This window comes from Pogoniulus pusillus, chromosome Z, assembly GCF_015220805.1.
Source record: "Pogoniulus pusillus isolate bPogPus1 chromosome Z, bPogPus1.pri, whole genome shotgun sequence".
Lineage (NCBI taxonomy): Eukaryota > Metazoa > Chordata > Aves > Piciformes > Lybiidae > Pogoniulus > Pogoniulus pusillus.
Window position 1 is genome coordinate 79,965,445 of NC_087309.1, and position 24,230 is coordinate 79,989,674.

At 38.9% G+C, this 24,230-nt stretch overlaps 1 protein-coding gene across 1 annotated transcript in view; it reads right to left on the reverse strand.

The window, feature by feature from the left end:
• Positions 1 to 24,230, reverse strand: part of CNTNAP4 (contactin associated protein family member 4) — a 396,860-nt gene that overhangs the window by 47,409 nt on the left and 325,221 nt on the right. Inside the window, exons 12-15 of the mRNA XM_064176535.1 lie at positions 20,337 to 20,456; positions 16,450 to 16,647; positions 10,050 to 10,206; positions 742 to 869 (exon numbers count right to left, since the gene is read on the reverse strand). Coding sequence (XP_064032605.1) covers positions 742 to 869; positions 10,050 to 10,206; positions 16,450 to 16,647; positions 20,337 to 20,456 — 603 coding nt within the window. The remainder of the gene's footprint in view (positions 1 to 741; positions 870 to 10,049; positions 10,207 to 16,449; positions 16,648 to 20,336; positions 20,457 to 24,230) is intronic.

Below are 24,230 nucleotides of genomic sequence, written 5' to 3' on the forward strand. Positions count from 1 at the left end.
CACAGAATTTTTTGTGATAGTTTGCTACTGAAAATAAAACAAACATGGTTTCTTTACCAATGAAGACAGAAATAAACAAAATCGGAAGTGTCATCACAAATCTTCAATAAGAGATCATTGTTACTCCAATTGTCTCATTATCTTTAAATGATTTATTCACATATGGATTTTTTCTGGTGAGTACTTAAATATTCAAGATATACAAGCTTGCTATTTCAAATTACTGTATAACTTTCTAAATTTTAAAATCTTTTGTAGTTGAAATTTTGCTTAGAGATATTACATATACTGGATGAAACTCCTGTAGTATAGTTTTACTAGTTACACAAATCCTCAGAGAAGTTAATATGTATAAGATTTGATGATGGAGGCATGCACTTTTAGTGAATGGTATGTTTCACTAAGGTGTGGTAAGAGGTTATGAATTGCATATCAGGCAATGCTCTATTCATAACTTAATTCAAACTACATAAACGTCACAGATTTTTACTCAGAAAATATTTTTTAAAACTATACTATTTCTGACATTACTGTTGATTTGTATGATCAAAAAATATACCTTTACAGCTCTATCTTGGTTTTAAACGGGCAATGGTATTTAATCTTTTTATTTTCTAATTATTAACAGACTATTTTTTTACAAAAGTGTATTATTTGCTGTATAGTGAACAATACTTTTTTTTTATTATTTTGCAGCCAAAATAATATGTTGATTAACAAAAGTCTAAAGTTGTTACTTACTGTCACCACGGCAAAGCAAAGGCCCCAGTTTATAAGCTGCCTCAGAATTTGGTCTGTCAGTATCTGTGATCACAATTTCAGTCACTGGCAGATGCTCCTTGTAGGAGAGGAAGCCAGTATCATTAGTCCTGAAGAGAAAAAATGAAAACCACAGTTTAGCTAAGCCTTTCTGATAAACATTTCACAATGATTGATACGTTTCTGTGGAAAAGATAAAAAGTTCTGAAAAAATGTGCAGCACAACTCCATGGATAAAATAGCATTGACACACTGATTTTTTTTTTTTTTTTTTTGACAAAACATGCAATTTCACAGGAAGTCAACACTTTTATGTGCTTGTCTGCATAAGCATGAGAAAGCTCTTTTTGACACAAATGAGTACTGGCTACCTAAGCTAATGTACTTGTCCATGTTACTACATTTATTTTGCTGAGGACACTGTGTATCTATGGTGATTTCTCTCTGCATTATGGAATATTAAATGGCTAGTATAACTTTCAAATAAGCTTATTTTTCCCCATTTTCACCCTCAAAAAAAAATATAACAGAAGTCATGCTGAATGTATAGAAAAAGCATCACATGCTACAAATAAGTAACTTCTGGAAAAACAAATATGCAACTCAGAAAAAGAAATATGCAACCTAGAACTCAAAGCAAACCCAGTTATGGCAATCTTAGATCAAAATCTACATAGCAACATAGCTATTTCTGCCCTATGAAGGGAATTACAGTATCACAGTATCACCAAGGTTGGAAGAGACCCCATAGATCATCAAGTCCAATCCTTTACCACAGAGCTCAAGGCTAGACAATGGCACCAAGTGCCACATCCAATCCTGCCTTGAACAGCCCCAGGGACGGCAACTCCACCACCTCCCTGAGCAGTCCATTCCAGTATCCAATCAATCTCTCAGTGAAGAACTTTCTCCTCACCTCAAGCCTAAATCTCCCCTGCATAGCTTGAGGCTGTGCCCTCTCGTTCTGGTGCTGGCCACCTGAGAGAAGAGAGCAACCTCCCCCTGGCCACAACCACCCTTCAGGTAGTTGTAGACATCAATAAGGTCACCCCTGAGCCTCCTCTTCTCCAGGCTAAACAATCCCAGCTCCCTCAGCCTCTCCTCGTAGGGCTTGTGCTCAAGGCCTCTCACCAGCCTCGTCGCACTTCTCTGGACACGCTCAAGCATTTCGATGTCCCTCCAAAACTGTGGGGCCCAGAACTGAACACAGGACTCAAGGTGAGGTCTAACCAGTGCAGAGTACAGGGGCAGAATGATCTCCGTGCTCCTGCTGGCCACACCATTCCTGATGCAGGCCAGGATGCCACTGGCTCTCTTGGCCACCTGGGCACACTGCTGGCTCATGTTCAGGCGGGTATCAATCAGCACCCCCACATCCCTCTCTGGCTGCTCTCCAGCCACTCCGACCCCAGCCTGTATCTCTGCATGGGGTTGTTGTGGCCAAAGTGCAGCACCCAGCACTTGGAGCTATGGAACGCCATCCCACTGGACTCTGCCCATCTGTCCAGGTGGTCAAGGTCCCGCTGCAGAGCCCTTCTGCCCTCCAATCCAGTCACATCTGCTCCCAGCTTAGTGTCATCTGCAAACTTGCTGATGACTGACTCCATGCCCTCATCCAGATCTTCTATGAAGACGTTAAAGAGGATGGGGCCCAGCACTGATCCCTGAGGGACACCACTAGTGACTGGCCACCAGCTGGATGTGGCACCATTCACCACCACTCTCTGGGTTTGGCCCTCTAGCCAGTTCCTAATCCAGCACAATGTTGCCATCCAAGCCACGTGCTGACAGCTTAGCCAGCAGTTTGCTGTGGGGGACAGTGTCAAAAGCCTTGCTGAAGTGCAGATAGACCACATCCACAGGCCTCCCCACATCCACCAAGTGGGTCACCTGATCATAGAAGGAGATCAGGTTGGAGAGGCAGGATCTGCCCTTCCTAAACCCATGCTGGCTGGACCTGAGCCCTTTGCCATCCCTCAGGTGCGCACTTATTGCCCCCAAGATAACCTGCTCCATCAGTTTTCCTGGCACTGAGGTCAGGCTGACGGGTCTGTAGTTGCTGGGTTCCTCCATCCAAACCTTCTTGTGGATGGGGACCACGTTGGCCATTTTCCAGTCTCCTGGGACCTCTCCGGTGAGCCAGGACTGCTGGAAAATGATGGAGAGTGGCTTGGCCAGCTCATCTGCCAGCTCTCTCAGCACCCTAGGATGGTTCCCATCTGGTCCCATGGACTTGTGGGTGTCCAGGTGCCTCAGCAGGTCCTGAACTAATTCTTCATGAATTTCCAGGGCAACACACTGCTCCCCGGCCCCATCCCCCAGTTCAAGAGGCCACTTGCCTTGAACTCCTCCCTCCTTACTGTTGAAAACTGAGGCGAAGAAGACATTCAGGACCTCAGCCTTTTCTTCATCATTAGTTATAGTGTTCCCTTCCTGGTCCAGTAAGCAGTGGAGGCTCTTCTTGCCCTTCTTTTTAGCATTGATAAATTTATAAAAGTGCTTTTTGTTATCTTTCATGGAAGTGGCCAGCCTAAGTTCTAGCTGGGCTTTAGCCTCTCTAGTTTTTCTCCTGCATAATCTGGCTATCTCCTTAAACACATCAGGAGAAGACTTCCCCTCCTTCCAAAGGTGATACACCCAATTTTTTTCCCCCAATTCTTTCAGGAGCTGTTTGCTCATCCAGGCTGGTCACCTTCCCTGCCAGCTCATATTCCGGCACATGGGAACTGCCAGTTCCTGTGCCTTCAAAAGCTCCTGTTTAAAGTAGGTCCAACCATCCTGGACCCCTTTGTTCTCAAGGACTGCTGCCCAGGGGACTTTGAAAATAAATTTCTTGAACAATTTGAAGTTTGCCTTCCGGAAGTCCAAGGTGTAGGTTTTGTTGTAGTCCCTCTCTACCTCCCTGCATATTGAAAACTCCACTATCTCATGATCACTACACCCCAGGCAGCCTCCCACTGTCACATCTCCTACCAGCCCTTCTCTGTTTGAGAGCAGCAGGTCAAGCTGAGCTTGGCCCCTAGTAGGCTCACTTAACAGCTGGGTCATGAAGCTGCCCTCCATGCACTCTAGAAATCTCCTGGACTGCCTCCTCTCTGCTGAATTAAGTTCCCAGCAGATATCTGGCAGGTTAAAGTCACCCACAAGAACAAGATCTGATGATCCTGAGACAGCCTGCAATTGTTTGTAAAATACCTCATCTGTTTCCTCATCCTGGTTGGGTGGTCTATAACAGACTCCAACCAGGATGTCAGATTTGTTAGTCCTCCCTCTGATTTTAACCCACAAGTTCTGATTCCCTTTGTCCCTCACCTCAAGCTCAGTGGCAAGGAGTGACCCCCTAATATACAGAGACACCCCTCCTCCTCTTCTCCCTTGCCTATTTGATTCAGCTGATTTAAATCAGTTCTTTCTAGGGAATCAAATGTAAGATTAAACACAACTATCAAATGAAGTAGAAACATGGGCTCCATAACAATGAAGTTACTGGAATAAGTTTCCACTTAAAATTAAAATGTTGAAAGTGGATACATACAGAAATGTAAACTGCAAGTCATGTCTTGATGTAATACACTTGTGAATATATGCAATTTACTGAAAGTGGTTGTAGCGAAGACACGCATGTGAACCTCTACCTACTTTATTTACAAGTATGTTACCAATTTTATTTAACTTGTGTACATAAGCATGGCTTAAATAATTGACAAAACTGAGCAAGAATGCATTCCATATGCTAGAAACTACTCAAATTTCTGTTTCAAATGTGCTCATCTTCTCACACTTATTTTATTGCTGAGACTCAAAAATTCTTTCTATTTTTGCACAGCACAATAACAGGGAAATTTCTTCTGTTCCATGTATTTGATTACTCTCTTTATTAGAAGGAGCAACTGCAACTCTAATTTTTACAAATGCAAATTACTTTACAATAGTAACTTTTGCAGTTTGTGAATTATTCTTTAGCTTTTTTGTACCTTCATTTTTATATCAGCTGTGTTTCCTGGCCATGATAAGAGAAAAAGCATTTTCAATCAAAAGTGTGGATATCTATCTTGAGGAAAAAACAATGTAATGCATCATTTATACACAAGTTGATGTTCCTAATACCTTCCTTACTTTTTTGTTTTGTTTTATTTTTCAGAAAACAAGTGTCAAAACATTTTCTATCTTACATACATGTGAGAGTCTGATCCTCTCTCTTGTTAATCAACAAAGATAAAGATTGCATCGTCCCTCCTTAATCAACAAAGAGAAAGAAGATTGCATCATCTCTCCTTAATCTTGTTACTTCTGGGACTCAGACTCGGTGCTTGGCCCAAAAGCTCAGAGATGCAAATCAACAGACAAGGCCTTTGAAACTCCTAGACCTCACCCTGGCTGCACTGCCCAGGAAGCCTCCATTTTATCTCAGCTACCCCCAAGGGATGTGTATGCAGGGTGTGGACAGGTGTAGCTGAGAGAGGGCGGAGGCCCTCCCCCGCCCCGGCGACGCCGGACCCCTGTGAATGCATGAGAATGCACAGTAAGATGCCCTGGGGGGCTGCAGCTGGACACTGAGCAGAAAACTGTATAAAAAGGCAGGAGAAATGCCTGCCAAAGTGTAGCATTCCCACCAGACCAAGCGTGGTATTGTCCTCGGACCACCAGTGACATCTCTATCAGACCACCAGTGACCTCTCCACCGGACCACCGAGGGCAGACCATCACCAGACCTGCACACCACCTGAAGAACCTCTGACAAACTCCGCAGAAGATCATCCCTGGGCCACGCACCTGTCTCTCTCTCTCCCCTTCATATGCAACTGAGGGTAATATGATCACAGCCCTTTTCCCTTCCCTGTTCCTTCTTCTCTCCTCCATCGATCTCTTTATCTTTCTCTCTCCCCCTCCTCCCCTCTCTCCCTCTGTTCTGATCTTTCTCTCTCCCCCTTCTCCCCTCTCTCTCTCCATTTTGCCCAACCTTATCCTTTAATAAACAGTTTCATGGTGATATATGGTCTTGTTTGCACCTTAATTTCACAACATGGAATCCATAAGAACTGGTCTTGCTCCTCTGGACAGAGATACTGTTAATCTCTGCTCCTCTGGACCTTGACAATATATTACCATATTCTCAGAAACAGAATTATGTAAAGTACATATGCTTTATAACTTCAAAAACATTTGACAGTTTCTTCAACACAAAAGTTTTCATTTGACAAGTCCCTATCTACTCTATGAAGCCCTACACTTCAGTGGAACTATTATTGAGGGAGTTGTATTTAATCAAGACAGCCAGCAAGGCTTTACTAAGGGCAAGCCCTGCCTGATGAAAGCAGTGGCTTTCTACAATAAGGTGACTAAATGAGTTAGCAAGGGAGGGATAATGGATGTCATCTGTGCAGACCTCTGCAAGGCCTTTGACATGGTACCCTGCGACATCTCAATTGGAAAGATGAATTCATGAGTGGACTCTTTATTGGATAAGGAATTGGATGCATGGTCACTTCCAGTAGGGTAGTGGTCAATGGCTTGATGTCCAGATGGAGATGAGTGACAAAGATTGTCCCACATGGGTCTGTAGTGGGACCAGTGCTACTTAATAACTTCATAAGTGATAGAGATAGTGGGATTGAGTGTACCTTCAGTGATTTTGCTGATGACATGTTGAGCGATGTGGTTGATATATCAGAGAGATAGGATGTGATCAAGAAGTATTTGGACAAGCTGAAGAAGTGGACTCAAGTGAACCTCATGAAGGGCATGTAGCAATAGGAGAAGGGGTAATGGTTTTCAACTAGAGAAGGGTAGATTTAGACTGGACATTATGAAGAAGTTCTTTGCAGGTGGCAAAACACTGGAACAGTGCATGCCCAGGGAGATGATGAAGGTCAGCTTCAGAAGACAATGATGGTCAGGCTTGATGTGATTCTGAACAACCTGATCTAGTTGGGGATGGCATGATGTGTTGCATCAGGAAGGGCACAATGTGGCAGTCTGTGCAGCAGTTTATGCAGAGAGGGCATGCAGCCATGGGGAAGTCACTCCCATCTCAACAGGTAAGTCAATCCAACTGATCCTTTGGGGAGAATGATGAGCACTCAACAGTATTAGTTGAAGCTGTGACATGGCAGTGTGTGTTGCAGACCCTGGTGAGGACTAATGCCTCCACCCAGATGGACACGCCAAAGGTAAAAGCATCTGTGCAGACCCTGAGCTGTAGTCAGTGCCTTGACTGTTGTCCTGGAGTGGAGATAGGGGTCAAACTTACTGCAAAAAATGTGCTAAGGTAGAGGACCTCCTGCAGCAGGTGACTTAACTACAGAAATCAGTCAATAGGTTGCTTAGCATCAGGGATGCAGAAACAGAGATAGATAACTGGATTCAAGTGCAATCTGCACTGAACTCACAGTCTCTAAGGCCTAAAACTCCCCCACCAGCAGACATAGAAACGAGGAAAAACAGTAATGGTGGAAAATGGCATCATGACATCTACATCCCACTGACTGTTTTCCTCTTGTGCTGTTTCACTTGGGCAGCAACAATGGAGCAGTAAACTACTTAAAGAATGTCAAGAGTGACTAGAAAGCAGTCACAAGAGTGACTGGGAGAGGCAGTCAAGAATTTGAGAGAATAGTCTTCTCGTCAATTCTCTTAGTTAATGGGAAAAGGTTTGAAAGGGCTGAGAGAATAAGCAAAATTTATAAATTGTTGAGGGACTGCACTTGTGGACAGGGCTTTGACTATTTAAACCATGAAACTTACTTTCAGAAATGTGATCTTCTGGAAGCTGACAGAGTGCATCTTTCAGAGAAGGGGAAGAACATAATTGGTTTCCAATCTAGTGAGGGCTTTAGACTGGAGTTGCTGTGGGAACGAGTGAACAATCCATTTCATATCAAAGCCAATGACACTAATAAACACCTGGGCCTGAAGCTGGACTGCAGGCTGTGAAAAGAGTACCTGAAGAGCAGGATAAGGGAACCTTGGTTAGTAAATCAGCTTCAATGGACCTCCAATGTAAATGCCTCTATTCTAATGCTGTAAGCACAGAAGAAGAGCTACAAGCATGCACATGCCTACAGGGCTATGCGACTATGGTGTCATTGGCATTACTAAGACATAGTGAGATGACTCCTATGACTGGAGGATGAGATGGCTCCCATGATTGGAGTGTGGGATCACATGGGTAAAAGCTCCTCTGTAAAGACAGGCAGGGGAGGAGAGAAAGGAGCGTGGTCTTCTACATCAAAAAAGACAACTGGAGTCTGTGGACCTCCATCTGGGAATAAATGAAGAGTTGCCAGAGATCTTACAGGTGAGGAAGGAAAAAGAAATTGACATCATAGTCAGGGTCTGCTACTGGCCACCTGACCAAGCAGATCAAGTAGATTAGGCTGTCTGAATGCAGGTAAGAGCATTTCACAAGCCTTGGCCTTCATGGGAGATTTCAACCACCCAGATATCCATTGGAAAGACAACATAGCAAGGCACCAGCAACCAAAGAGGTTCATAGAGTGCACAGATGAAAATTTCCTTCTCCAGGTGGTAAAAAGAACCCACTGGCAAGGAAGGGCTGGTGAGTGATGTGAAATTTAAGGACAGACTTTGACAGATTTTCAGATTCTCAAAGTGTCAAAGAGGGTGCGAAGCAAACTCACTATTCTGAATTTCAAGAGAGGAGAGTTCATCCTCCTCAGCCATCTGCTTAGCAGAGTGTAATGCTATAAAATCCTGAAGGGAAGAGGGGCCCAAGAAAGATGGTCAGCATTCAAGGACCACATGCTGCAAGCCCAGGAACAATGCAATCCAAGAAGGAAGAAAGAAGGCAAGAAGTGCCAGCATGGATGAACAAGGTGCTCTGGACTTGGGAAAAGAAGAGGATACTCTGTAAGCAATGTAAGTGAGAACAGGCCACATGGAAGAATTACAAAGAAATTGTCCAGACAGTCAGGGATCAAGTTAGTAAAGCAAAAGCATAGATAAAATGATAGTTGGCTAGGGACATAAAAGTGAATTTGAAGAATGTCTTGAGGTGTATCAGTGACAAAAAGAAGGCTAGAGAAGATGTGAGGCCTCTCTAAAAAGACAGTAGGGACCTGGGCATGATAGGCATGGAGAAGAGTGAGGTGCTCAATGACTACTCTGCCTCAGTGTTCACTGTAAAAGATTAGCTGCACTGCCCAAGCTTCAGAAAAAAAATCTCCAAAGAGGAGATCTACCCTCTGTGAACAAATGTCAGGTTCCAGACCATCTAAAGAACCTGAAGGTTCACAAGCCCATGGGGCTCAATGAGATCCACCAATAGGTCCTGAGGGAACTGGAAGATGAAGTTACCAAACCACTGTCCACACTATTTGAAAAGGCACAACAATCTGCTGAAGCCCTTGATGGCTGGCAAAGGACAAACATAACTTGTATTTTCAAAAATAGAAAAAAGGAAGATGAAGACCTCAAAAACTACAGGCCAGCCAGTAGTCAGTCTCATTTCTGTACCCGGCAAGATAATGCACCAGATCCTCCTGAAGTCCTTGGTAAGGTATATGGAAATGAAGAAGAGGTGATTGGTGCATGACTTCACCAAGGGAAAAATCATGCTTAATGAACTTGATGTCTTTATATGACAGAATTTCAGCATCAATGGACAAGGGAGGAGCAACTGATATCATCTACCTGGACTTGTGTAAAGTGCTTGACACTGTCCCACAATGACATTTTAACATAAACTCTTCCGTAATTTATTTGAATAGGATTATAAGTAACATCAGAAAATTGCAGGTATAAGTGAAAGACCTAGAAATCATTTAATCCTTTTAGACTAGGATGCCATATAAGTGCTTCTCATCACTGATAACAAAGATGTTACACTTTAAGATTATTAAGTTGTAGATTACAAAAAGGGAGATAAGAATTCTGAACTTCAAAAAGTAGTTTAATAATATGTTAAAAATTAACTGACTTTTTAGCAAATAAATTATTTTAGCCTTCATTATTTTCAGTATTGTAAAACTAATAATTGAAGTGGTACATTAAGCTGATGTCTTAATATATAGTATGAAATACGCTACAAACCTAAAAATCACCTGTATAAAATCAAATCATCCCTAAAATTCAGACTGAAAGAATTATCAATAATATTTAATTTATATAGCTACAGTTTTGTGAGCAAATATATTCTACATCAAAGAAGCATAAGGCATTATGATACTTTAAATTTAGAGCAGCCTTGTTGTTCTAAATGTGCTATTGTCTGTGTATTTCCTATAGTTTCTAGAAAAATGTAGTGTGAATAAGCAACAATAAAAAGTCACCATTCATCTCTGTCCGCATCACAGTTGCAATCATGGTGGGATTCAATGCAGCTTCCTTCTAACCCACAGGCACATTTTTTTACAGCAGGCAAGGAGCCTCCCCAGTAAGTCTGTGTTTCATTGGTTCTTCCAATCCACCAGGTCAGTGGCAACCCATCTAAAAGGTAAGTTAGAGAAAAATCAGTGCCCAGTGTTTTCTCCTACTTATTCCAGGCTTTCCTCATTCCAGTAAGTCTCCATAAGGTTAAGCAGAGAAAAAATAACCCCTCAAATCTAAAAATGTTAAACAACAGTTGAAAATAAAATGCTGTCATTGCTTGATAATTAATTATTCATTTTAGTACTTCATTATCAGATATTAAACAATTGTCACAGGTTTTTGCTTGCATTAGTGGAAAATGGAACTCAAAGTCCGTAGCTCAGCCACTCATGATATTAGAATCATTTACCTTAAGCACTCAATTTATATACTTCATCTAAAAATGGTTAATGAAAAAGGAGATACCATCAACTTAAAAATCAAGATAGTTTATATTCTCAAGCAAAGATCAATTTCAGATCATGAAATAAGCTACAGAAAAGCTATGAAGAAATAGTCTCATCCCACTAGCAAGAGTAGTCCAAGGATGCTACAGAACACTACCACCCATAACTATGGTGAATGTTAAACAGCTGAATAGTAGTGAGGGCTTAAGTCACGAGCAACAGATTCAGTGATAGAAGAAGCCATATTAATGACTCTCCCATAAGCAAGCTGATCTGTCTGATGAAGTGAAGTTGCACAGCATTTCTATATCTCTATGTGTTGCAGTCAGTGTTGTTCGTAGCAAAATGGTAAAACTGGATTCTTCCTTAACTGTTACAGAGATGCAGATTAAGCTTAAAGATGATGCCAACAAAGTACAGTGGCAGAAATATACACAGAATAGATAATAGCTAAAAGATACAAAGCATAAAGATACACCATCTTAAATGATGGAACAAGGAGGGTAATAGATGTAATGCATGACAGTAAAGGAGTGAGAATTAATCAAGTACTGTTAAATTATTATTTCTTATAGATTGACTATTTTTTTTGCTCTTGTTGGAGATCAAACTTCTCAGCAGCAGTGTTTTGCGAAGAAATTGGGATTTATCCCAGTTTCAACTTCTCCTACAACTGTCATTGCTTATTAAATCTTGCTACTAAGACCTCTGTTATGCTGACAGTCTCATGGGTCATAAACATATTGACTGCATTCATTACTACACAAATATTGGCCCAGCAGGCAAAAAAACAGTGTGAGCTGTTTCTGGAAAAGTCAAACTTGAATAATAGCATCAATGTCCAACACCAATGTTTGTGTTTGCAAGCCATCATAGGAGGAAGAAAACCAAAAGACAGTTTATAAACAATTTATCAGACAGTATTGTAAAAAGTTGAGTACTTCTGCTGTCTCAACAGCTTGTCTTAGCTTTGTACTGTAGTTATGAATTAATAGTCTGTCTTTCACTTAGGACATTAGGGTATGCTTAAAAGCTGGTTTCAGTTATTTGTTCATTTACTGAAATGCTTGAAGTTCATACAGATTAGATCAGACTGTTATCCATGTTTTGGCAGAAAATACTGTCTAAGCAAAATAAAGCTATTAATCAAACTGGCTACAGGCTAACAAGTGACTTCTTTAATGACACCATTGCAAACGCTGTCCAGACTCATTGAACACAATGTATTCTCAAGAAACAGTTAAGAATTACTACATAGACTTCATATTTCAAATAATAGTTCGTATGACTGTCATCAAATTTTGTACTTGTCAGACACAACTAGTGAAGATTAGAGATACCAGATGCAGTCCCATCTAATTTGATAATGTGCCTACTGGCATTTTAAATTCAGATATTTTGTTGTGCTCATAACAAATTAAACAGAACAAACTTGAGTAATTTTTTTCAGCATTAGGTATGTTTATTATTTTTTTTTAACAACAATTATGTTATTATATGTGTGATTAATTTCTTTTTGTATGCCATGCTGACTATAAAATAATTCAAACAAACATGAATAAAACTCAGTGAGTAAATACATAATGCTGATCTTAAACAGGAAAACTCACTGAAGACTATCTGAAGATGCTGAACAGAAGAAATACCAAAGAAAACAGCAAATTCAAAATTTAAAATAATATCAATTTACTTTCCCAAACACCTGTCAAAAATTTTAGGCATTTGCATTACAAACAAAATTATTTATCTTTATTTTTACTTCTCTGAGCTCTTCTAATCAGGCTGAGCACACTATAAAGTATAATTCACACTTGGAATTGCTATGTCCTTACAAAAAAAATTCTAAAAGAAACTTCTAAAGTTTGTGGTACTATGTCACACTGAGACACTGAAAGTTACAATGCACACCTGCTGGAGCAGGCTGCAAATTATATATTTCCCATAAGAATAGGTGATAAATATATTTCCAGATCACTCAGAAGCATTTAACTAGATTTTTTTGGTAACAGATCTTCAGACAGAACACCGAATATGTTCTATATTATTATCATACTTTTGAAAGAAAAAATGTATCCTCAAGAAAGACATGAAAACAAGATAAGATCTCTAATTCCTGCCCTGATAACCCCTCCCCCTACCCCCCCAGCCCTCCTTTTCTCTTTTTTTTTCTCAGCCTTCTGATACTTAGGAGACATTAAATAATTATTTAATGGAATGGCAGAACCTTGTGGTATAAAATTTTCAAAATATATTAGAATTCTCTTTTTCCATGACATCATCAATTTCTAAATTTGTATCTGTAGATTAAGAAAAAGTCACATTGACAAATATTAGAATAACTTTTTCTCATAAGAGTACAACCAGGGGTTATCTTTTGTTATATTCAAAGACTAAAAATATTTTAGGTTATGTTTATGATATACTGACTGTTGCCAGTTTAGATGCATCCTAGTTTTAACTAGGCCTTATCTAGGCACTGGCAGTTTTGCTTGACATTTGATGACTTTACTGCTTAGAAGACTGTACATATGTCCTTCAGATATGGTTAATTCTGTAAATAGTTCTGCATTATTCCACTGTGCTAAGCTAGAAAACTGGTTTAAAGAATTTTAAAGTGACGGTGAGGTCCTTTTTAGTTACAGCCACTACAGGGGTTATTATGTGAATATAACTTTAAACTTCCATCATTTGTCAAATATATTGGATGCCTATAGGTGTTGGAGATAGTAACATTAAATGCAATGATTTTATAGAATTGTCTGTGGTATAGCTATTGGAATTTGAAATACTGAAAAACAAGCCATGGACGGGAAAGAGTGCACGAGTTCAGAAGTATTGATAGAGGGTTGGAATGACCTTAGAGAATGGTGTAGCAAATGTAAACAAATGTAAGTGTGGAGTCTGTGGTTTTCACCTATCTCTGCTGACTTAGAATCGTCAGACACAAGATACGTATTGTTGAGAGAATATGAAGAATGTCTATGCCAATTACTGTGTAATCCTAACGTAATCCTAGCGCAGGTGTGTGTAGCAAATCAGAGTCATTACATCATTTTGTAATCCTATTATGTAGCCTTCTAATAGAAAGTATAAGCCCAAGCTTGGGTTGCAATAAATGGATTGGATTGGAACTCATTTATGTTAAGCTTTTCCCCCCGTCTCTTATTACCCCCTGACACTATGGAATCTCAGCCTGTGACATATAGGCACCAAGACTTCAGAAGGAATGGATGACACTCTAGAAGGTCATGCTGCCATCCCAAAGGACTTTAACAAGATGAAGATAATGAGCTGACAGGAACTTCATGATGTTCATCAAGGGGAATTTCAAAGGCCTGCATCTAAGAAGGAACAGTCATAGGTATTATTAGGTATATATTGAGGAGAACTAGTTGGAAAGCAGTTTATAGAAGAGGTAGAAGGTACCTCTTCCTATTAGAAAACAACCTGGAAATCCCAGTGGATAAGAGATTGAACATGAGCTGTCAATGTGTTCTTTCTGCAAAGAATACTACTGTTAATCTGCACTGCAGTAGGAAGCTGAGGTGTTACCAGTAGCTTGAGGGAAGTTTTTCTTGCCCTCAATTCAGTACAGGTGAGGCCACATCTGGGGGATTTTGTCCAGTTCTGGGCTCCCTGTTAAAAGGGAAAGATGGAAATACAGGAATCCAGAAAATGGTAATACGGATGATAGCATCATCCCAGGTAATATGGACTGAAACATTTATCCTACAATGAAAGGTTTGGAAAAAAGAAACAGTTTAGACTGGAAAACAAAAGGTCCAAAGGTATCTCATCAACATATATAAATAATTGAAGGGAGGGTATAAAGACAGCTGAGACAAGAAACAGTGAACACAAACTAATATATGTAATGTCCTTTTGAACTTCAGGGAACACTTTCACTGTGAGGGTGACCAAGCACTGGCATAGATTGTCCAGAAGTTGTGTAGTGACCCAAAAGCGATCTAGACATGATCCTAGCTAATCATCTTCAAATGGCTCTGCTTAGGATGGTATATTGTTTAAGCTCTCCTCTAGGCATCCCTTCCAACCTTGGCCACTCAGTGATTTGTGATGCTGTTTACCACTGATCAATTCAGATGCTGAAAACAACTAAAAAAAAACCCCAAAAACCAACAAACACCAGTATCAATATACCAAAAACAAAAAAAAAATCCCCTTTTTTTTCCCTTCCTGTTGTAGGCGAGATGTAGCTCTTCAATAGAACAGAGCAGTTTGCATCTAGAAAGCAGCTTCTACCTCTTCTTCCAGGAATTTCATCTGCTGTTATTGTTACTGTGACTGAATGGGTCAGAAAGGATCTGGCCCTATTAAGTCATTTACCATGATCTATACCCTTGACCTAAAAAAAAACCCCACAGACATAAATTCTTGAATATGAAAATTTGAATTTGAGGAAGTGATTTAATTAGGAATTTAATTAAAGTAAGACAAAGTTGATTGGACAGGGCTGGGGGATAGGTTGGACTGGATGATCTTTGAGGTCTCTTCTGACATGGTTGATTCTACGATTCTATGAAAGTTAGTACCTCCTCTAAATGATTATAAAAAATATGACTCTGACTGCTTTCAAATAGAAATGGAAAAGTAACACCTGTCTCTCTCTGTTGAGGGTTATTTCATCCCTATATTGCAAAACAAAATTTCCTTTTTAAAGCAGACACACTACAGAAGCCAAGAATGACTATCATTAGATCCTAGTGTTCTCTTAACCTCAGAGATCTCTCTTTCAGAACAGACTTCAGAGGATTGGTATGCTGTGTTTGGTACAGTCTGTGGCAGACAGAATTTAACCAAAGAATGACTTATAAAATCTATAGAACTCACAAATAAATTTTCTATGCATATTTCATCCTAGCATCTAAACTGGAAATTTTAGGTGACTCCATGCAGCTGGCTGATTGCACTCTTAGCACTCTAGAGAAACCTGCATTTCCATGTAATCTCATTGGATGTCACAACAAAATAAAATAAAACACCACAAAAAACAACCCATGAAACAAGAGGAGAAGGTCCTTCTTGCTTGTGTCTTGCACTGTCTTCCTCTGTGACATATTTTTTTTCCCAGATTGATGAAATTGGTGAGTTGACTAGGTGGAATTTATTGGTGTACAAAATAACTACAAAGTACAATCTCAAAACTCTCTTCTTGGTGTAAACCAGGCTTTTAAACATCTAACTATAATTTGTAGTCCATAGGTAGAAGGGAGGCTTAAGAAGTCCCACTGAAGAAGTGGGACTTCTTAAGCAGTAGGTTTATCTTTTGTGCTTCAAAGATGTGTTCAAGCAAATATTATTCCAGATTGAATTCTAGTATCAGAAGTCCAGTGGTGTTAATGACACAATTTGGGGGGGGGGGGGGGGGGGGAGGGAGGGAAGTATGTGAGGAAAGAGTTTAGAAAAAGAGCAGAGACTTGTACTCAGAGGCTTCTCCTCTGATTAGGGGGAAAGAATGCCAAGAAAACAAGTTGAGGAATTTCTGGTAGACAAAAAAAAAAAAAAAAAAAAAAAAAAAAAAAAAAAAAAAAAAAAAATTTGCACTTAAGTGTTTTAATAGATAGCAAAAAAAAAATTATTTTATTCAGAGTACTTAAATATCCCTGGAAGGCAGACCAACAGAAGCTGTGTTAATAATAATTAAAAGATTTATGAGGGAAATCAACTTTCAGATCGCTTAATTCTAAGAAGAATGGTCATTATAAATTGACATTTGTGCTTTACTGGTTCAGATATCTTCTGGCTACTTATATGAATCCATGTAATATATATATCTGACGTTATTTAAGCTCTGTATTAGCAAAAACCTATAATCTTGATTTAAAAAATTCCTTTAGTGTCCAGCAAAATCAAATACATTATGAAACATAATAACATTTGTCTGTTTACTTACCTGGTTTATTCAAAAGCCTTGACTTCTTGCAATGGTAAGCAAGCTCCTGTTCGCAGTGCTCTGAATGTTTAACTGCAACCTGAAGCTGATCTAAGCTGGCAGAATACTTGAAAAATGCAGCATGAGGGTTCTCTCGATTAGCATTTTTGACTCTGGTTAGGTTGGTGTTGTTATGCTGTATAATTGTCCATGTTGTATCTTTCAAAACATGTCAAAATAAAGAATGAGAAGTAGTTGCGTTAAGGTGTTAATGGAAAAACAATGCATGATGAAATAGACCAAAATTTAAGATGACTTCTTTGATCACAAAAAATACTTTTAGGCATGTGAAGCAGGGACACAAACAACTGAGCAAAAATAAAAACAGTTACTAAGTATTTCTAAGTAGATTATTGTATTGTAACTATTGCAGGTATTGAGCTTGTTGAATAAAGAAATGGTAAGCGATAACATTCAAGCTGTTGTCTGTGAAATAAGATGCAGTTTACTTCCTACATTGCAATGAAAAGATAACTATTGTTAGTTTTTGAAGGCTTAAATTGTTTATAAAATAACACTGAACTCTAACCTTGATTCTAGCTACAGTTATCACTATAATGTGAATTAATGTATTCTGTGTGAGAAAATGGCCTACATCCTTTTCTGTTATACAAAGAAGCAACATTAGCTTGCAAATACAGCATTTCCTATAAACCTCGGACTATATGAAGGTGAGCTGTTCTAAACCATGTAAAATCAAATAGTAGTCATTACTTGAGGTGCTATTCAAAATCTACATTTAATCAATGACTAAGAATCATAGCTTCTAAAGTTCAAGAGAAAGTTGCTTCCAAAAGTGGTGTAATATTAACTTATGGCAATAAATCTTGATCTCTGGAGAGATTCAAAACCTGCCTGGATGCCATCCTGTGCAACCTGCTCTAGTTGAACCAGCTCTGGTGGGCAGGTTGGGTTGCACGATCTCCAGAGGTCCATTCCAACCCCCCATCATTCTGTGATTCAGCAGCATTCTTTCATTAAAAGACTCATTTTAACTTCCTACTGAAATTATGGAAAGCATTTTTAACTGTAAAAACTTACTACAATTCCAAATTAGACAGGTGAAGAACTAAAACTGATCATGAAACACTTGCATGACGACATTGTGTTAAAAACTACTAGAGGCTATGGGCTAAGTACTATGTGTTTACTTTGACACTAGAAAAGTAATTTTCCTACACACTGAGATACAGAAAAGATGAAACTTGATGGTATCACAGCACAGGAATGTATTGGTCACTATCCCTCTGCTCTGCATTCAAGGAAGTGTAACACCAGACAATCTGCTCCTATTATTCTGCCATTTTCTACTTTTTCCAAGTCCCCTCATGTACAAATAGATGATAAATGGCATTTTTCTTTTTCATATTCCACTTGCAAAACTTGTAACAATGTGAATCCCATTACTAAAACACACTTTAAGGTAGAGGTGGAGCAGGCTTCCAATTAAAGCTGATCTGCATAAGCCTAGTCAAGTTCAGATTAATTTTCACTTTATTTTTATACCTTAATGATCAGTGTAGTTTAAGGTGATATGAGAAATACTATTTTTTCTTACTTGCAGTACTGATGATAATATTTCTATCACTTCAAACTATTTAACAGTTATATATTTCATTTCGTTATCTTCCTACAGGCAACACAGGGCTGACCTTATATGATCTTTGTCACTTAAAGGACAAGCACGCTTCAGAAAATCTAACAAAAATATCAAGGTGAGATGTCTCTTCAAAAGGCATTCTATTAGAAGGAATCTATTTATGTATTTTTTCTTTATGATTGCTTACCAGTGTTTGGTTAAATTATATCACTTTATAAAGGATGTGCTCATGGTGTCAAAAAGCAGATGGCTGGAAATATAGCAGACAGATTCTTTTTGTACATGCACATAAAAACAGATTCAAATCTATCTAAAGGCTATGCTGAACATAAAAAAATTAAGACAATCAGTTCAGTCACCAGACTCATTATCACATGTCCAAATCTACAAAAAAAAACAAGAAAAAAAAAAGAAAAAAAAAAGAAAAGCAGGTCATTGCATGTTTGATCATCTTAACTGTCAGTGTGGACTGTAAGCTCTTCATTTTGAAACATACCTCCAATAATACAAATTGTAAAAGGCACCTCCCTCCCAGATGCCTGAAAATAGAGCCCCATGGATGCAAAAGACAAGGCAGTGCTGTAAGAAACAAAGGTATCTGCCTTCCCTGCTTCTAGTGGAAAAAGGGAGTATCTGTTATGAAGAAACTCAGAATAAAACCAACATATGGCTCATCCTGTTAGACTGCATCTCAGGATAAAAAACTGATCAATCAGATTTGCTTAATGTGGTGAACAAGGAGTGGCTGAAGAACACAGTAACATCTGTTCATGGACACAAAGACATAAAGCAGACCCTGTACCTGTACCTACTTAAAAAAAAAAAAAAATCTTTCTGCATTATTCTTTGTCTTTTTTAGTCTCACAAGACAGTAGCACGTTTATTTTTAAGGACTTATGCCTTGAATTTTGCCCACCATGGGCCAGCACAGTTCACTATAGAAGTCAATCAGAAGCAGACATGACAAAACCAGTTATATTGTACAGACTGACTGAAATGATGGGAATTCTATTAGTGCTCATTAAGTCTTCATATAATAAGTATTCTTCAGAATTGCTGTGAAAATCAGTCAGTGCACATTACAGGTAGAGTCCTGTCAGTTTTTCAATAGAAAGATGTGACAACACAGTGTTTACAAATCAGTATCAAAAGCTTTTGGTAAGGTTTGCAAGCTTTCAACACACAGGACATAATTAAAATAATTAAACTACAGTATATTGTTGTAGGTTCGCAAATACTTACAACCATGTTTACAAAAAAAAAAAAAAAAGAAAGAAAAGAAAGAAAAAGACAATAAAGGAAAATAAAGGAAAAGAAAAGAAAAGAAAAGAAAAGAAAAGAAAAGAAAAGAAAAGAAAAGAAAAGAAAAGAAAAGAAAAGAAAAGAAAAGAAAAGAAAAGAAAAGAAAAGAAAAGAAAAGAAAAGAAAAGAAAAGAAAAGAAAAGAAAAGAAAAGAAGAGAAGAGAAAAGAAAAGAAAAGCATTTCCATTGTTTTGGCTGGAAAGCAATTTAAATAGATAGAGGCTAAATAAAATGAAAAGGAAACAGATACAGGTAAAAATAAATCAATGAATAAATATTTACATGTAAGGTTCATCTAAAGGACATACATTAATAGTAAATATAGACAACATCAGCTGATTTATTGGAAATCAGACTGGTGACAAACTCTGATATGTAAAAATTCTAGTAGTATAGGTGGTTGATTTCAAAGAGCTGGGTGCAGAATAGGAGACAGGATGCCTAAAACTGAGTCTGTAAGAATCTAACTGGGTTTATTTGCTTTTTCCAGGAGATTTATTTGCAGTTTGAAAAATTAAATACATCTATATTCCTTAGAACAAAAACCAGTTCTGAATTACAAATTTTCAGAAGGCTATCAGGGAAAAAAACAGCTATTTTCTCACAAAACCTAACTTCTTTCTATTTCCTTCAATGTTCTCAAGAGTCTATAGATTCAATTTAAACAAAGCTGCTTCCAAAAAATTATTTAGTCTGATGTTGTTCTTATTTTGCAGTGCACAACAGAAATGCAGTGCTAGCTTCACAACCTGGATCCTGCAGTTATTATAATTTATCGGCTTAATTCTTTACCCATTATTATAAGCTAAGGAGTTACTTTCACTTTGTTGTTCATGTATGCATTAAATGTGTGAGCTACAGAGGCTTCCTATTCAGTAACCCGTATTTCAAGCTAATAAGCATTCATACAGACCTAGCCGAGAGTTAAGGAAGTTTATCATCTCACCTGTCATATTACAGTAAACAAGAAACGGTCCCAAGGGGCCACTTCCATCTGAATCAATATTGTAAAAGCCTGAAGTATTCCCTTTGTGCTTGTAGGCTTCACATGATTGCTCATAGATGGCTGCAAAAGAATATATCCCATCAAAAAAATAATGCTATGATTTTACATTTTATCCAAGAAGACTTTTAAAAAGACCATGGATCCTGTCAATGTGGAAAAAAAGTTGTGTGTATTCAACTGAGTAATAATACAGAAAAAAAAAATCATATAACTAAAATAATACTTTCATTTAGATTTGTAATTTGGATTGGCTTTATAGGGCAGATCACAAGGGGCATTTTCAAGCATTTCCATATTTCAGGCTTGAAATATCAGGGAAGAAACAGTGACATTTGAATGAGTAAATAGCTGTAAAAACTGCTAAATAATAGGATACCAAGGACATTACTTACATAAGTAATCAAATTTTGAGGTAACAAATACTACCTCAACCAAGGCAAGATTATTGTTTTTACTTTTGTTTTTACATGCAAGAGAACGTAGACAGCATTTCTAGGTGTTCTGATCTTCTCCTGACATTTTTTGGCTTCCACATTTCTTATTAACTTCCATTTAAATAGAAGGGCAAATGACTTGTCAGAGACTGCAGTGAAAGAACTAAATAAGAAAAGAAAAAAATATTGTCTACTTGATCCCATGTCATATATTCTTTAAATCATTCAAGGCCTAAAGAAAAGTCTGTAATGACTTCATTATGATGTGAAAACTGAGAAAAAGAATTTAGGAGTTCACCTCGATACTTAAACAGGAATCACTGATGATAATGTCACAGATGAATCACATTAACTAATTGCTCCTTTAACTATTACATCACTATGGAGTAGCCATAATGCTCTGGCCTTTCTTTTCAAAATGAGACTACGTGGTACAAAAACTGAAAACACTCTGCCGAAATCAAAAAGCATTACATTAAAAAGAAGACAACAACAAATCCCCAAACATAAGTGTGCAATCATTATTAACATTCTAGAAGATTTTGATCTGTATCAATTTATTTCATTTACATCCTTTTAGAAACTAAAAAGTACTACTAAAATAATACAAAAAGGTACTGATTTTAAAAAAGAGACCATTTTTCAGAAGTGTTATCTCTGTATTATTCGCCTGATGGTTCCTACCATTATATGGAAGCCTATCACAATTAAGATTGCTCACCTATGAAATACACAGAACACACAATGATATTTTAGGCTTACTTACTGTAAAAAAGTCTTAGTTAAATTTAAACATGAAAGAAAAAAATCAAATATTCATCAAATGTTTTATGAACATGTTAGTTTGCATACTCATATTTCAAGATAGATAATATTTCTATTTTATAACAAAAATAGGCCAAAGCCCTCTTGGAACTAAAACTGGCAAAGGAAGTAAAAGTGAACAAGAAGGCCTTCTTCGAATATATCAGTAGAAAAAGGATAAATAGAGAAAATGTGGGCCCACAGCTGAATGATAAGGCAGCCCTGAGAACTGAGGATGTTGAAAAGGCAGACTTGCTAAATATTTTCTTTGCTTCAGTCTTTACTCCAAAGAATAAACTCACCCAATGAGCTCCATACCCTACATGAAGGAGGGAAAACCTGGAGGAGGGATGACTCCACAAGTCAATGAAGTCTGGGTTAATGATCAGTTACAGAAATTGAATATTCCAAAGTCCAGGGGCCCTGATGAGATACTGTGAGAGACTAAATCTTGTCTCTCTTGAACATGTAAATCAACAAAGATAGCAGCTTCTTAGAAGTTGTGGTGCAAGCACATCCTGGATGGTTTGCCTGAATGCCCAGGAATGTGTATTGGAGAATGGAGAAACAGATGGGTGAAAGCCTATTGCTAGCTCTGGACTCAGGTGGGCAAAAAGACTCCAGGAAAGTGAAACAAAGACAAGATCATTGTAAACAACCTGCTTGACAAGTCCGCTCTGCTAACTGACAGCACACCTGGCAGTCACTCCTCCATTACTGTTGGCTAGGAAGTGGGCCAGGGGGAGCTTTGAAAAACTGAATAAAAGACATTTAGCCTATGAGTGAGAGAAAACATCACCATGGACATCCAGTCTGGAAACAACAGCCCAGGAACCCTCTCTCCACCACCATTACCAACCATGTTGTGCCCTACATTTTGCCTGCTGTAAGAAGAAAAGAAGTTCTGGAGAAAAGAGAACCTTACTGAGACACTGTACATGCTGGAAGCTGCTCAGAGAAGGGAAAACCATCATGGATGCTCTTTTCTTTCCCTCCTCCAGCCAAGGACAGCACAAGTCAACAGGGATGAACCTGGGAATACCTCCTCCAAGCCAATGTAGCAGCAGCAGCAGGATCTCCTCCAGCCAAAGAAAACATCTTAGAGGAGGGTGTAGTAATATAGCTCCTTTCCTGCTCTTCTCCTCTCTTTCTCCATATTTCTCTCACTCACTCTCTCTTTCCCTGTTCCATTAACTCCATCTTTTAATAAATAGTCTCACCTTTGATATGTGGCCCCGTGTGTGCATTAACTTTACAACATGGGAATGTATAAAAACAAATCTCTCTTCTCTGGACTGTGACACTTTTAGTCTCTGTCCTCTGGACCGTGACAGATGCATCCAAGAGTGTTGAGAGAACTAGCTGATGATGCTCTGCCAGTCTCCAGTATGTTTGATAAATTACAGCAAACAGGAGAGGTGTATGAGGACTGGAGGAAACCCAATGTCACTTCAGTCTTCAAAAAAGGAAAGAAACAGCTTACAGGTAACCATAGACCAGTCAGCCTCACCTGCATAACTGGAAAAAAAGATGGAGCGGCTTATTTCGGAGGTCATCTCTAGGCATTTGGAAGAGAAAATGATTATCAGGAGTAGCCAGCATACATTTACCAAGGGGAAATCATGCTTGACTAATCTAATAGCATTCTATGATGCTATAACTGAATGGGTAGATGCAGGGTGAGCAGTGGATGTAGTTTACCTTGATCTTAGCAAAGCTTTTGAGATTGTCTCCTGTAGCATCCTTGTAAACAAGCTCAGGAAATGTGGAATAGAAAAGGAGACAGTGAGATGGATTAGCAACTGGTTACACAGTAGAGTGTAAAGAATGGTGGTCACTGTTGCCAAGACCATCTGGAGAGCTGCAACTAGTGGAATCCTCTAAGGTTCAGTGCTGGGTCCGGTCCTGTTCAATATCTTCATCAATGACATTGATGAGGGGATAGAGAGTCTGCTTAGCAAGTTTGATTATGATACCAAACTGGGAGGCTTGGCTGACACATCTGAAGTCTGTGTGGCCATTCAGGGAGGCTTGGCAAAGAGGAAGTAATAAGGTTCAACACGGGTAAGTGCAGAATCCTGCACCTGGGAAGGAACAATAAACTGTACCAGTACAGGCTGGGAGCTGATCTGCTGGAAAGCAGTCCTGTGGAGAAGGACCCGGGAGTTCTGATGGACAACAAGCTATTCATGGGACAGCAGTGTGCCCTTGTGGCCAAGAAGGCCAATGGGACCCTGGACTGTGTTAAGAATAGTGTGTCCAGCAGATCAAGGGAGGTTCTCCTCTGACTCTACGCTGCCCTGGTGAGACCTCATCTGGAGAATTGCGTTCAGTTTTGGGCTCCCCAGTTCAGGAGGGACAGGGGTCTGCTAGAAAGACAATTAAGGGACTGGATCGTGTGCCCTGTGAGGAGAGGCTGAGGGACCAGACACTTTTGGTCCAGTGAAGAGAAGACTTCGAGGGGTTATAATCAAAGTTTATAAATACACGAGGGCTGAGTGTCAAGAGGGAGGGGACAGTGTCTTCTCAGTTGCACTGTGTGATAGGACAAAGAGTAACAGGTATAAACTACAGCACAGGAAGTTCCACTTCAACA